This window comes from Balaenoptera physalus, assembly GCF_965194825.1.
Source record: "Balaenoptera physalus genome assembly, chromosome: 16".
NCBI lineage: Eukaryota > Metazoa > Chordata > Mammalia > Artiodactyla > Balaenopteridae > Balaenoptera > Balaenoptera physalus.
This window is the reverse complement of record NC_138898.1, coordinates 51645077-51656971: the sequence shown is the minus strand read 5'-3', so window position 1 is coordinate 51656971 and position 11895 is coordinate 51645077. Positions and strand designations below refer to the sequence as shown.

General features: G+C 66.4%; 2 protein-coding genes across 3 annotated transcripts; both read right to left on the bottom strand.

Moving 5' to 3' along the window:
- Positions 1–20: 20 nt before the first annotated feature.
- Positions 21–2999, bottom strand: NHLRC4 (NHL repeat containing 4). The gene is given in 3 exon segments (XM_082431182.1): positions 21–458; positions 461–1216; positions 2092–2999. Coding segments are annotated over 2 exon segments (432 nt in total). The 5' UTR covers positions 684–1216; positions 2092–2999; the 3' UTR covers positions 21–249.
- Positions 3000–3185: 186 nt separating this feature from the next.
- Positions 3186–9107, bottom strand: PRR35 (proline rich 35). Of its 2 annotated transcripts, none has more exons than XM_082430856.1 (3): positions 8492–9107; positions 4285–5416; positions 3186–4019 (listed from the first exon to the last, which is right to left on the bottom strand). In XM_082430856.1, exons 2-3 carry the CDS (start codon positions 5376–5378, stop codon positions 3398–3400), a joined length of 1716 nt encoding a protein of 571 aa, XP_082286982.1. In that variant the 5' UTR covers positions 5379–5416; positions 8492–9107; the 3' UTR covers positions 3186–3397. The 2 variants fall into 2 exon arrangements, with proteins under 2 accessions (XP_082286982.1, XP_082286983.1); XM_082430857.1 differs by lacking the exon at positions 8492–9107 and adding an exon at positions 8023–8082.
- Positions 9108–11895: the final 2788 nt, after the last annotated feature.

The window sequence follows — 11895 nt, the reverse complement described above, 5'->3', positions numbered from 1 at the left end:
CTTGGAGGCTGGGAGGCAGCTGATGCAGGCTGCTGACCAAGTCTGAATCCTCTTCAGGAGGAAGACAGGAGGCCAGGCCCCGGCCCGACAGCAGTGCTCAGGAGTGTCAGCAAATGTGCAAGGTCAGGAAGGCATGGCCAGCAGCCCTGGAGGACCCTGCAAACCCTGAACATTTCTCCCGTCGTGGTCCAAACCCCGGGGACTGGACCCACACACAGTGAGGGGCTGCTCCCGTTCAAGACCACCGGATCAGGCCAATTCCAAGTGGGACTGGTACACTTTGATGTAGCCGTCCTCTGCGTCCGCCACCATGAGCTGGCCCTGGGGCACACAGGCCACACCCAGGGGCCACCTCAGCCCCTCGGACACCAGGCAGATGGGCGCCCTGGCCCGGGGGAACAGGGTCACCTGGCGCCGCTGCTCGTCCGCCACAATGACACTGCCCGCTGCGTTGGTCACACGCCTGCCAGGGTGCCAAAGTGGTGCTCAGTCAGGTCTCCCAGGGAGCACAGGGGCTGGCGGGCACTGCCAAACAGCTGCATGTCCCCGAACTCCTCACTCACAGCCAGGCCCCCATCGGGCCCCAGGCCCACCCAGCAGGGGCCCTCCAGGCCCAGCATGGAGGCGGGGGCCAGTGGCTCCAAGGCAGGGCCCAGTGTGAAGCTGTGCACAGCCCAGGGCATGTGGTCAAGGGCATCCACAGCTAGCCCCCGGGGAGTCAAGAAGGTGCCCACTGGCACCCAGCGGCCTTGAGGGGCTCGGACGGTGTGCTGCAGCACACAGACAGCCTTGGGGACCAGGTCACTGACCACCACGAGCCCAGCAGCTGTCACAGCCACGTCCTCTGGCACGAAGGCCCTGGCCCCTGGCACAAGGCAGGGCAGGTGGCGGATGGAGTGTCCCTAGAGGTCCAGCACGTGGATGCAGGGTGCAGTCCCAGCCGTCAGGAAGAGCAGGCCATCTGGGGAGCAGTGCAGGCCCCAGGGTCCCCCTGCAGCCCCTGCGGGCACTGGGATCCACCCAAGCAGCCGGGGCCGCCAGGAGTGAGTGGGGTCTCCAGGCAGGTCCAGCGTGAGGCGTGGTCCCTGGGACACGGCTGACCCGCTGGTGGGGGAGGCCCAGGAGGTCAGGGTAGGAGGCCAGAGAGCCGGTGGGTGGGCAGACATCACAGCCTCAGCCTCTCTGAGCCAGTCCTCCAACTGGGCGGAGTTTGGGGCTGCAAGAGAAACAACACCCCACCATGTGCCAAGCAATGCGACAGCGGTCCCCCTGCACGCTTCCCGGTGGTGCTGGTTCCTCCTGTTTTACAGGTTTGACTCTGTTCCACCAGGTTCCGACCGCCAGCCGTGCCTCTGGGCCCTATTTTCCCAGATGTGGTCCCTGAACACAATTCTGGGAGACACATGACCCAGGAGGGCTGCTGTGGGTTTTGTTCTGAGGCCGGAATGAGCTCAGGGGCATCTAGGTGTCCGAGGTGGGGGGAGGGGTGACAGATGAGCAGTGTTTCTCAAATGCCTCTGCCCATAGAACCTTTCCTCGAGGCAGGGAAAGTGGCCCTTGTTTGGGGCAGCCCAAGCCCCTGCCCATTGCCCCACACAGCCCTTGGAGACTTCCAACTCCTGAGGGGTGAAGCAGGGGTCCTTTCCTAGGCCTCTCTGGCCATGGGGAGGGGTCTCCTACCTGGGGGGCTCGGGCTCTGTTGTTGGAAACCAGAGCCTGAGGGGGTGGGAAGAGCCACCTGGCAGAGGAGGGGGGAAGGAGGGAAGGGGGGCGGGGAGGCAGAGCTCTGGCTGGGCCACCTTTGAGCAGCACCCAGGGAAGCTCTAAGGAGTCCAATCACTCAGCTGCTGACCCCACCAGGTACCTTCCAGTGCTGCCACATTCCTGCCTCGGGGCCTTTGCTCTGGCCTCTGGGACATTCTTCACGCTGCCCCTGCACGGCTGGTTGCACTCATGGTCCTCTCAGCCCACCCTCCCCAGGGGGCCCAGGGCCTCCACCACCTGCTGTCTCAGGAGACAGCACCGCCTCCGTCCTCCAGCAGGACCTGGCAGAAGGGGCTGTGCCCCCGACCTGCTGGCTGAGTCACTCACCAGAGTCCGGGGCGGGGGCCTCCAGGGGCTGCATCTTGCACCCCGCCAGACTAGACAGGTTGGGTCCTGTCTCTCTGATCCTGTTTCTGCACCTGTGAAGCTGGGGCCATGCACTGCCAGCGGGGTCAGGCTTATGTCTGTCCATTGGGTGATGAGAAGTCTGGGTGCGGTAGCCAGGTAGGGGTGCTAACGGGAGGCCAAGGTGGGGTGGGTCTCCCTCAGACTCAGGACCTGGGGTTTCTCCAGACACCGCCTGACTCAGCCCGCAGCCCCTCCAGGAAGCCCCTGGAAGGTGGGGGTCAGCCGTGTCTGTGACCCACAGCACTCCCTACCTGACCGCCTGCACCCCAGCTCTGGACACTGAGGAGGGGCAGGCGGCGATGCTATCTGCTACCGGCGCGGTTAATGGGGCGGCCGCAGGTCCTGATCCGACTGGCCCCAGCCCGGCTGGCCCAGCGTGGGGAGCCAGGCACAGGCAGGAACTGCCCTCCCTGGGGCCATTCCTGGGTGGGCGTGGAGGTGTGGCCAGCTCCCAGGAACATAAGTGATTTGCTGGGTCCGAGGGTCCCCTGGGCACCCCTCCCCGCCTGCCCCCTACCCCCCACCCCCGCCTGTGGGAAAAGCCAAGTCTGTTCGCGCTGGGAGGGAGGCAGCGAGCTGTGAAGGCCACCGATGCCTATCGTGGCTGCAGGGGCTGGCAGGGGCCCAGCGGAGGCCACGCTGGGCGAACAGCCCTGGGCCACAGAATGTGGGGGCACCGTTTAACCATAGAGGGAGCGGCCTCCTGCATGAATCTGACATTAGGCCTGGCCTGTCAGATGGGGGCTGGAGCATGTCCAGGGGTCCCTGCCCACAGCCCATGTGCAGAAACACAGGCCTGACCAGGGCTGAGACCGTGCACACCTGCCTCCCCCCGCCCCACTCTGCCCCCCCCATAGAAAGCTCCCCACTCTCTCCCCAGACTCCGGTCCCCCAGGGAGGGCCCAGTCCACAAGAGGAGGTCCGGACACTGCCCCCCTGATGCTCAGTCTGGGGACATTTCTGCAGAAGGTGACACTAGACCAGCGAGGGACGAAGGAGGCCCAGACGGGGTGTGAAGGTGGTTTCCATTTTAATGTCCACAACTGTGATCACTAAAGAGCCGTGACCCTCTGCTGTGCCTGTGTGGCCCCAGAGACGGGTGTGGCCACGGCGGGTGGGGGTCTGTCCACGGGCATGCTGGGGCAGGTGGGGGGCCAGGCAGCAGGCATGGGGTTGGAGAAGGGCCCCTGTCTGTTAAGGACAGAGATGGCAGTAGGGGCTGTGGTCAGACCTCAGCACCCGCGGGGCTCTGCAGGCCAGGGACAGCCTCAGGGGGCCAGGAGCCCCCAGGCCCACCGCGGGTGCCCCAGCTGCCAGGAAGGACAGAGTCCTCTGGGGCCTGGAGGGGAAGACCTGGGGGAGGGACACTGGAGTCAGCCTCACACTTGGTGGTGTGACTGGACAGAGGCTGGGCTGCCAGCGTGCCGGGTGGCTTGGGGGTCCCCCGGACCAGCGTGGGGCCCAGCTCCGGCTGCCCCCAGGGCCCTGGGGGCACCTCATGCCCCTTGGTGGGCGCCCGTTTCACAGAGAGGTCGAGGGGAGTGTCGGGTGGCCGCACGGCCCGCTCCAGCGCCTGGTGGATGGTGAGCAGCTCCCGGCGGATCTTCCCCAGCTGCTCCCGCAGAGGCCGCGGGGCCAGGCCCCCAGCAGGCGCCAACTGGCCCAGGCGCTGTTCCACCCTGGCACAGTCGCCGAGGGCCCGAGTCAGGTCCTCGCCCACGTGCCCAGGGCCCCCCGGCACCAGGCCCAGCGGTTGCTGGGGCAGGGGGGCCGCAGGACCAGGGGTCTCAAGGTCACTTAGCTCCTTGTCCTCAGGCCACAGCATCATGGAGGGGCCAGTCCTCAGGCTGCAGGGCAGAAGCCAGTCAGGAGGCTGTGCTGCCCGCACAGTGCCCCACCCCCTTCACGCCCCTGTCCAGCCTGGCACCCTGGCCTGGGGCCTCGGAACCCCAGAAGGAAGGAGAGGTTGGCTCCCTGGCCTCAGTCCCTCCTCTGCGGCCTGAAGCCCCTATTCCTGGTGACTGAGCTCCAGCTGGGGGCCCAGCCACCCTCCCCCACAGCCCTCTTCCCACCTCTCCTAACACCCCCACGACTGGGGCCCCTGACACCCACCTGCTCTGGGAACTGAATTTCGTCCTGCTGCAGGGGTCCTGCGGGGGTTCTGGCCTGCCTCCCAGGGCCAGCTTCCCCTTGGGGTCGCTCTGGGCAGGCCGCTCCAGCTCCCCCTCCTGCCCCGGGTCCCTGAGAGCACCACGGGGCCAGGGCCCACCCAGCCCAGGCACTGGCAACTTCAGCAGCCCAGGGACCAGAGTCTCGGGGGGCCCTTTCGGGGGGGCAGAGGGCTTGGCAAGGGCAGTCTTGCCTGCCGGCAGCCCCAGGCTATGCTCCAGGAGCAGGGGGTAGTACAGGCGAGGGACCAGGGCTGGGCGCTCGGGGGGCTGTGGGGCAGGGAAGGCAGTGGCCGGGGGCAGCAGGGGGCTGGCTGAGGCCAGGAAGGGCACGTGGGCGGCAGCGGCCAGGGAGGGCCCCAGGTAGGAAAAGAGGCCCGGGCTGAGAGGGTAGTTGACGCCCAGCAGGGACAGGTGGAGGCTCTGGGCCTCAGGGAACTCCCCGGGGGTGGGCGGGGGGTAGCAGGGGACGCTGCTCTCAGGGCCCGTGGCAGGCACGTCCACCCCGGCCGTGCTCCTCGGGCCCCCACCCCTCCCCGGCTTCCACGACTCGGCCAGGAGGCCACCAAGGCCCGCACCCTTCTGGGGGTCCCTGGCCTCAGGGAGCAGTGTCTCTGGGGACCCCTCGGCCTCTGGCCTGGGGCCCCCAACCCGGCGGCGCAGGGAGAGGACGTCGGTGACCATGTGGTCGGGCGTGGCGGGAGCATCCAGCGCTCCTCGGGGCCGGCCGCTGGGGTCCGTGGGGTCCAAGGAGTCCACGGGGTGGCCTGGGGTGGGTGCACGTGGCCGGGGCGCGGCTGGGGCCCGGCGGCAGGCCCAGTCGGGGGAGTCCAGCAGGAGGGAGAGGGAGTCCTTACAGAGGCTGTACTTCATGTGGTTGTAGAGGTGGGACTTCTCCAGGCAGGTGAAGGGGCACTGGAAGCACTTGTAGTTGTAGGGTTTGCCCCAGGGCCGTGGGATATAGTGTGGCTTCTTGGGCTTCCTCGCCCGGGCCCGGGCCCCGGGGCCCAGGCGGCACGAGCCTGCCTCTCCGGACATGGCAGCTGCTAACGGGCGAGCCCCGGCCCCATGGCCACCTGCGGACAGGGCCTCAGTCATCGCCAGCCGCCCCGGCCAATGCCCCCTACCCTCCGTCACAGCTCAAGGCTAAGCGTCCAGGCACCGGCACCCGCCCCGTCCCCCTCCCCGGCCTCTGCCAGCAGAAGTGGCTTCCCCGCCTCACTCTCTGTGGGGTCAGCAGACACGGCAGAAAAAATGCAGGACGCCCAGGTAAATGGGACTCGGGTAAACAGGAAATACTTTTTCAGTATAAGTATGGCCTAGCCAATATTTGGAATGTGCAGTAAAAAAATTATTTGTTGTTTATCTGAAATTTAAGCTTAAGTCCTGTACTTCATTGGTTGACCCTACACGCATCTCGCCCCTCAGTCCTGGCCAGTCCCCAGCAGGCCCATTTCTGGGGTGACTCCACCCACGCCCATCTCCCCCACACCAGCAGAGCCCGGGTCTCCATCTACCCCACGGGCACTGGGTGAGTGACTGGAGGAAGCCAAGTATGACCAGACTCACTCCTGGGGACACGGCCCTTCCTTGTCTTAACCCCTCCAGAGACTTTCCTGCCCGCGGGAAAGCCAAGATAAGAGCCGTGAGATGAGAAACCAGCAGAGGTTCTGAGCGCCTGTTTACACCGTGTCCCTGCTCTGCAGGGCGTCGGGTGGGCACTGTGGTCTCTGAGGGGGCCAGCCTTGCGTGGGCCAGGCCAGGCTGGGGGGCGTGGATGTCCAGCATGGCCTCACGGCACAGCCACCTGCTCAGCCTGGCTCCATCTGGGTGGCTGCCGGCAGGTCGGCAGCCGAGCCTGCAGCGGCCGAGCTTGGCCAAGACCCTCCTCTCCCCATGCCCCCGCACGATTGCTCAGAAGCCGCTCTGCACTCCATCTGGGCTGCCACCTGGGCTGTCCACCGCCCCAGTGTGCGCCTCAGCCGGGCGCTCGGCGAGTGTGTGCACACAAGCGTACAGCTCCTGCTGAGCCCTCCTCACTCAGCGACTGGAGGGACCACCTCTGCACGGCTGGGCTGACTCGGAACAGAGAGCAGGGCGGCCACCAATATGCAAGGGGCCCGAGCACACGAGGCTCACACTCCACTCAAAGTGGACGGGGTCACTGCACACATGAATGCACTCGGCACGGCCGGGGGTGTGAGCAGGCACAGGGCGCATGCACACACACACACGTGCACACCCGCGGACACACAGGGTCACAGTCACTCACGGATGTAGACACATGTACACTTGCCCTGCTCCCGGGGCTCAGGGACGGCCAGGGCACTGAGCAGGGCAGGGCTGGGGTAGCTGGGCAGCCTTTGGGAGCAGGTCGTCCTCCCCGCTGGCCTTCGGGCTCTGTACATGGCAGGCAGTCATGTCTGCTGCCCCCAAACACTGGATGGGCACCCCCATTATGGGAACAGCCACAGGGGTGGAGAGGGCTGCCTGTCCAAATGGGCCCTGCAGAGGTGGGGTTGGCATGGCCATGACTAGGGTGTGGAGGGCAGGGTGAGCAGAGGCTAAGTGACTGGCTTGTGCAGGGATGTCCACATCCGGGAGGGGACAGGGCTCCAAGAGGAGAGCACGGTTGGGAGGAGGGGGCTGTGCCCAGGAGAGGACCTGGGGCTCCCTTAGGGGCTGCAGACACTCCCTGGACTTGGTGGTGGGTGCAGAGGCAGGCCCCATCCCTGCCCCCCAACCCCCCAAGATACAGATGACAAATGGGTGTGTGTGCTCTGGAGACAGAGGCGGCTGTGCTGGGGCCATCGATCACCCAGCCCTGGGAGCCACACAGCTGTGCCGCCTGGTGCCACCACCCACCCCACTTCCCAGCCGGGCCCCTGGACTGGGGGGGCTCCTCCTAGGCCTCTGGACTAAGGGGGCGAGGGGCCCCTCCTGTGCTCCCGCTTCAGATCAGTCACCTGGCTTGGGGTGGGGGGGCTTGGTTGGGAGCCATCTCAGCAGCTGCTGACCCCACAGGGGCCCAGAGAACACCTGGCACCTGCCCAGCGTGCTTGTGCACAAGCAGAAAACACCCCCAGACAGCAGCACACACTCCCACACCCCCAAAGGCACATTCATTCGCACATGTGTCCCAACCCGTGACTTGGTGCGTGTGCCCAGGGCAGCCTGCACTCCCAGTGTGCCTACGCAGACACCTGGTCCCACTAACCTTTCCCTGTCTGGGGGAAAACTGGTGGCAGGCCAGGCACAGGAGGCCTCACCCCAGGGTGGGAGAGGGGGCACCCAGCGCTTGGAGCCACCACCAGCCACCAGGGGATTGATTATAGCTCACCCATCCCGGCTGGCGCCCTTGGGACTTGGGAGCACCCCACAGGGCGTGGTGCAGAGGAGGTGACCAGGCTCCTCCTCGGCTGAAGTCGAGACCCCAACTCCCTCCCCCCTTCCCTCCACAGCCGAGCCCGGAGGGCGCCCTCCTACAAGGATGGGGCTGCTGCGCCCTGATGGTCCCGGTGCGCCGAGCCTGGACGCCGCGAAGTGGGGGACGTGGGGACTGGGGTTGCCCCGCCCGCGCCCCGACAAGCTTGGCGTCCCGCCACCCCGGCGCCCCTCACACCCTGCCGGGCCCCGCGCGGCCCCCAAACTTCCGACCCGCCGCCGCCCATGCCCGCCGTACCTGCGCCCCGGACGGAGCGGAGCCTGCGGCGCCCCGATAAGTCTGCGCGTGGCCCCGGGACCCCGCCGGAACTTCCCGCCCCGCCCGGCGCCCCTCCCCGCCCGGCGCCTGCCGCGACCCCGCACCCTGCGGGACCCGCACAAGCTCTCGGGGCGCGACTCGGACTCTGGCCTGGGAAACTGAGGAGCGGCCCCCACGCGGTCTGCGGTCACTCACTAGGCAGCGAGTCCCCGAAGCCTCCGCCACGGACCGCGTCCCCCCGACGCCGACTCGCACCTACAGAAGTTGGCGGCGGGAGCGGCCGCGCGTGCGCCACGGCGCCGGGCTCCGGGGGGCGCAGCGACCACCGACCCGGGCTCGCGGTGGGGGTGGGGGCGCGAGCGCCGGCAGCGGTCTCCCCCCGGCCACCTCAGGTGCACCCCCGTCTGTTCCACTTCCCTGCCCACCGTCGCCGCCTCGGCGCACTCACCGGCCTCGCGCGCCCGGGACCCGCTCAGCAGTCTCCGCCGCGCCGACAACTCCTGGATGGAGCCGTGACCGGTGACACCAGTGGCACCACCCGAGCAGGGCAGGGACGGGCAGCGTCGCGGCGGAGCCGAGAGTGGAGACGCAGGTGTGCGGCCGAATGAGGGGCTCCTGGCACCGTCCCCGCCCCCGTCGCCTGCAGGCTGCCGCGGGGGTGCTCAGAGGCAGCCAGGTCTCCCGGGGTCCCCGCAGCGGTGTGATGGGGTGTCAGCGGCCGAGGACGCAGGGAGTGAGGCCGTCAGCACTCATCCGTCAGGGCAGGGCTCTGGCCCCTGACAGCCCCTCAGCCTGAGCCGGGGCCTCTGGGCTGAGCCCCGGGACAGGGGGACCTTGGAGAACAGAGCCAGCCTGGGGAGGGCTGCAGCCCAGCCCGGGAGGGGACAGAACTTAGCTCGGGGAGGGCTGCAGCAGAGAGCCGGCAGCAGAGCCCAGCACACACGGTGGAGCAAGCCTCCTTTTCTGGCCAAGACTTGCCTGCAGTACCCTTCCCTCTTCTCCAAACAGGAGGCTGAATGGGTCTGCACCCCCAAACCCCTGTCCTGCCCACTGACGGCCACCGGCTCAGAAAGAGGGTCACATGCACTCACTCCCCCTTTCTAGAAGCATCACCCCCCAGCCCCCACTCCTCACTCCACTGGCAGGTGCCCAAGGAGGGCTGCATCTGCCTGCTGTTGGCAGGACTCCTCTCCACTGGCTGTCCCTCCTGGGAGGACCCGGGTGAATGAGGCGGGGCCTGGGAAAGGGCCCACCAGAAAACCCCCGCCCCTAATGTCCTCATGGCCAGAGCTGCTCCCAGCCCCACCTCCCAGTGTACTAGGCTCCATGTTGATCCCCGAACTGTCCAAACTTAACAGTCTGGAGCCCACTTCTCAGCTGGGTCCTAGTGGAAGTTCATCTGACCAGCCAGGACCATTCCAGAAGTGGACACAGATACTCAAGACAGGCCAGTAACGTTTCTCAGGAAATTTTTGCCTTTGTTCAGGGGAAGGTGCCTTAACCCAGAGATGAGTGATGTGCCATCTCAGGCATGGGGTGGGGTCTGCAGTCGGAGGGGTGTGTGCTGCCCCAGGCCCACTCTGTGGAGGCACAGAGGTCCCCGTGAGGGTCCACTTGGCCTTCCCTGTAGGCTCAGCTACAGGCTCCTGGGGTATCCCAAGCTCAGCTTGGGGGGCTGGGGTGCTTTGGGGAAAAAAGGAGTATCCAGTAGGGGTCTGTGGGATGGAGAACACTAGGTCCAGAGTCTAGTGCCTCCTGGGCCCTGTGAACCTGGCCTCAGTTTCCCCAGCTGTGCAGGAGGGTGACAGGCCATGGCCCAGTTGTTGGGGCTCTGGTCAGCCACGACAGACGTCTGTAAGGAGCAGGGTGCCATGTCCTGGGGGTGCCCAGTGCAAGGACACTGATGTGAGGGTGACTGCCCAGTGCCACCTTCCCTGACACAACCTGGGGGACTTCATTTCTCCCCGTAAAGTCCACAGGGCAGAACGGGGGCCTGGAGGACTGCTGTGGGTGGCACAGCCCACTAGCCTTTTCCTCTTTGCCCGCCTGGCCTGGCCCAGCTGACCAGCTGACCGTGCAGGCAGCCCCAGGCCGGGAGACAGCTTGAGCGGTCGTCACGCCAGCAGCCCTGTGGAGAGTGGGGGCCGGGAGGCCTGCTCCTTCTGCACACAGACCCCACTCCGGACATACTCAGCCAGGCCCGGGCCCCTATCTTGGGCACTGCCCAGAGAGGGCAGGGGGCACAGGTCACCCTGAGCCAGTGGGGGTGGGGGTCTCAGGGACGCCTCTGTGCTTCCTGGCCCTGCACTGCTGACTCCTCCGAGGGTCTGGGGAGGCCATGCTGCCAGCACAGGGGGCGGGCTGGTTGGAGGGTGTTACCGTCCTCCAAGGGAAGGGAGGGGCCTCTCAGCGTACGGAGGGGACAGCCCAGTGAAGCCAGGTGACCAAGGAGCACCAGAGAGGGGGGAGGAGGCCAGGCCTCAGCATGTTGGGAAAAGCAGGAGTCCAGGGAGGGCAGCTCAGCAGAAGCCATGGAGGCCGCCTCTGTGGATGGGCCTTTCCAGAAGTCTGGGTGGGAGGAGAGGTGTCGGCACCTCCAAGGGGCTCAGCACCTGAGGGGCATGACTGGGCTTCCAGGAGGGGTCTTGCCAGGGGTGCAGGTGGGCCCTGAACTTGCTCCAGGGGTCCCGAGAGCTTGGCCATGGCTGCAGCCTAATGGCCTGTACACGGGGGTATGAGTCAGGTCAGCCCATCAGGTGCACAGACTGTCTGCTGGTCTGCAGCCAGGCTAGGCCGGACAGCGGTGCCAGCCCCTGTGCCCCTGTGCTCTCTGCCTGAGGCACTCCCAGGCACATCTGCTCCCTCACAGCTGGCCGGGGCCTGTCCCACTTTCCACCCAGGAGTGGGGCATGGTGGTAGGTCATGACCCACCCACTGGACCCCACCCTGCAACATGTTGGGGAAAGCTTGGGCCCAGGGAGGTGGCCCCTGCTCCCTGAGGCAGTGTCAGGGATCCGCGAGATTTGGGGCTTGGTCCCCCATGTGACCTGAGCCCTGAAACCCCTGCCCATGCTCCTTGGGCATCAGTCCCCTTGTCTGCAGATTGAGTGGTGGAAGACTTGGTCTCTGGGTGCTTCTGGCACCAGTGGGGTCCTAGGGAGCAGTCTTCTCTCCTCAGCTTGTCCTGGTGCAGGGTGGGGTGGGGACACGCAGCCCCTCCCTCTGCCCCCAGAGGCATTGTGGCCATTAACGTCCTCTGCCTGCTTGCCCAAGGCCACCCGCCTGTCACCTCCATTAATGCTGGTACTTGTGCGCCAGGGGCACGTGGGCAGCACGGGCAGTGGGTCCAGGGAAGGCAGGGGTACGGCGGTGCAGTGCCCAGGGCAGGCCTGTCTCCTCCCCTCAGTGTCCACACACAGCCTCACCAGGACAGGTGTCGGGGCTGGGCCAGCCTCTGCTTGCCCCGTGGGTAGAAGGATGGCGGTAGAGCGTCTAGGCAGGGTCTAGGAGCCCCTGGGAGGGGTCAGTGCCATGCAGGATGATGGCCACGGCTCATGTTCACCCTCTCACTGATGAGCTCTGGGACACATGGCAGCCCCCAGAGTGTCTGAGGGCCCCTCCATGGGCCAGTGCGTGAGTTGTCCTTGGCACTTCCTTCTTGCCCATTTGAGGTGGCCTCAGGGACCCACGGCTTGGTCCAAAGGGGCAGGGTTGGGACTTCCCGGGTGGTCCAGTGGTTAAGACTCTGAGCTCCCCATGCAGGGGGCCCTGGTCAGGGAACTAGATCCTGCATGCCGCAACTAAGACCCAGCGCAGCCACATAAATAAATAAATAATTTTTTAAAACCCCAA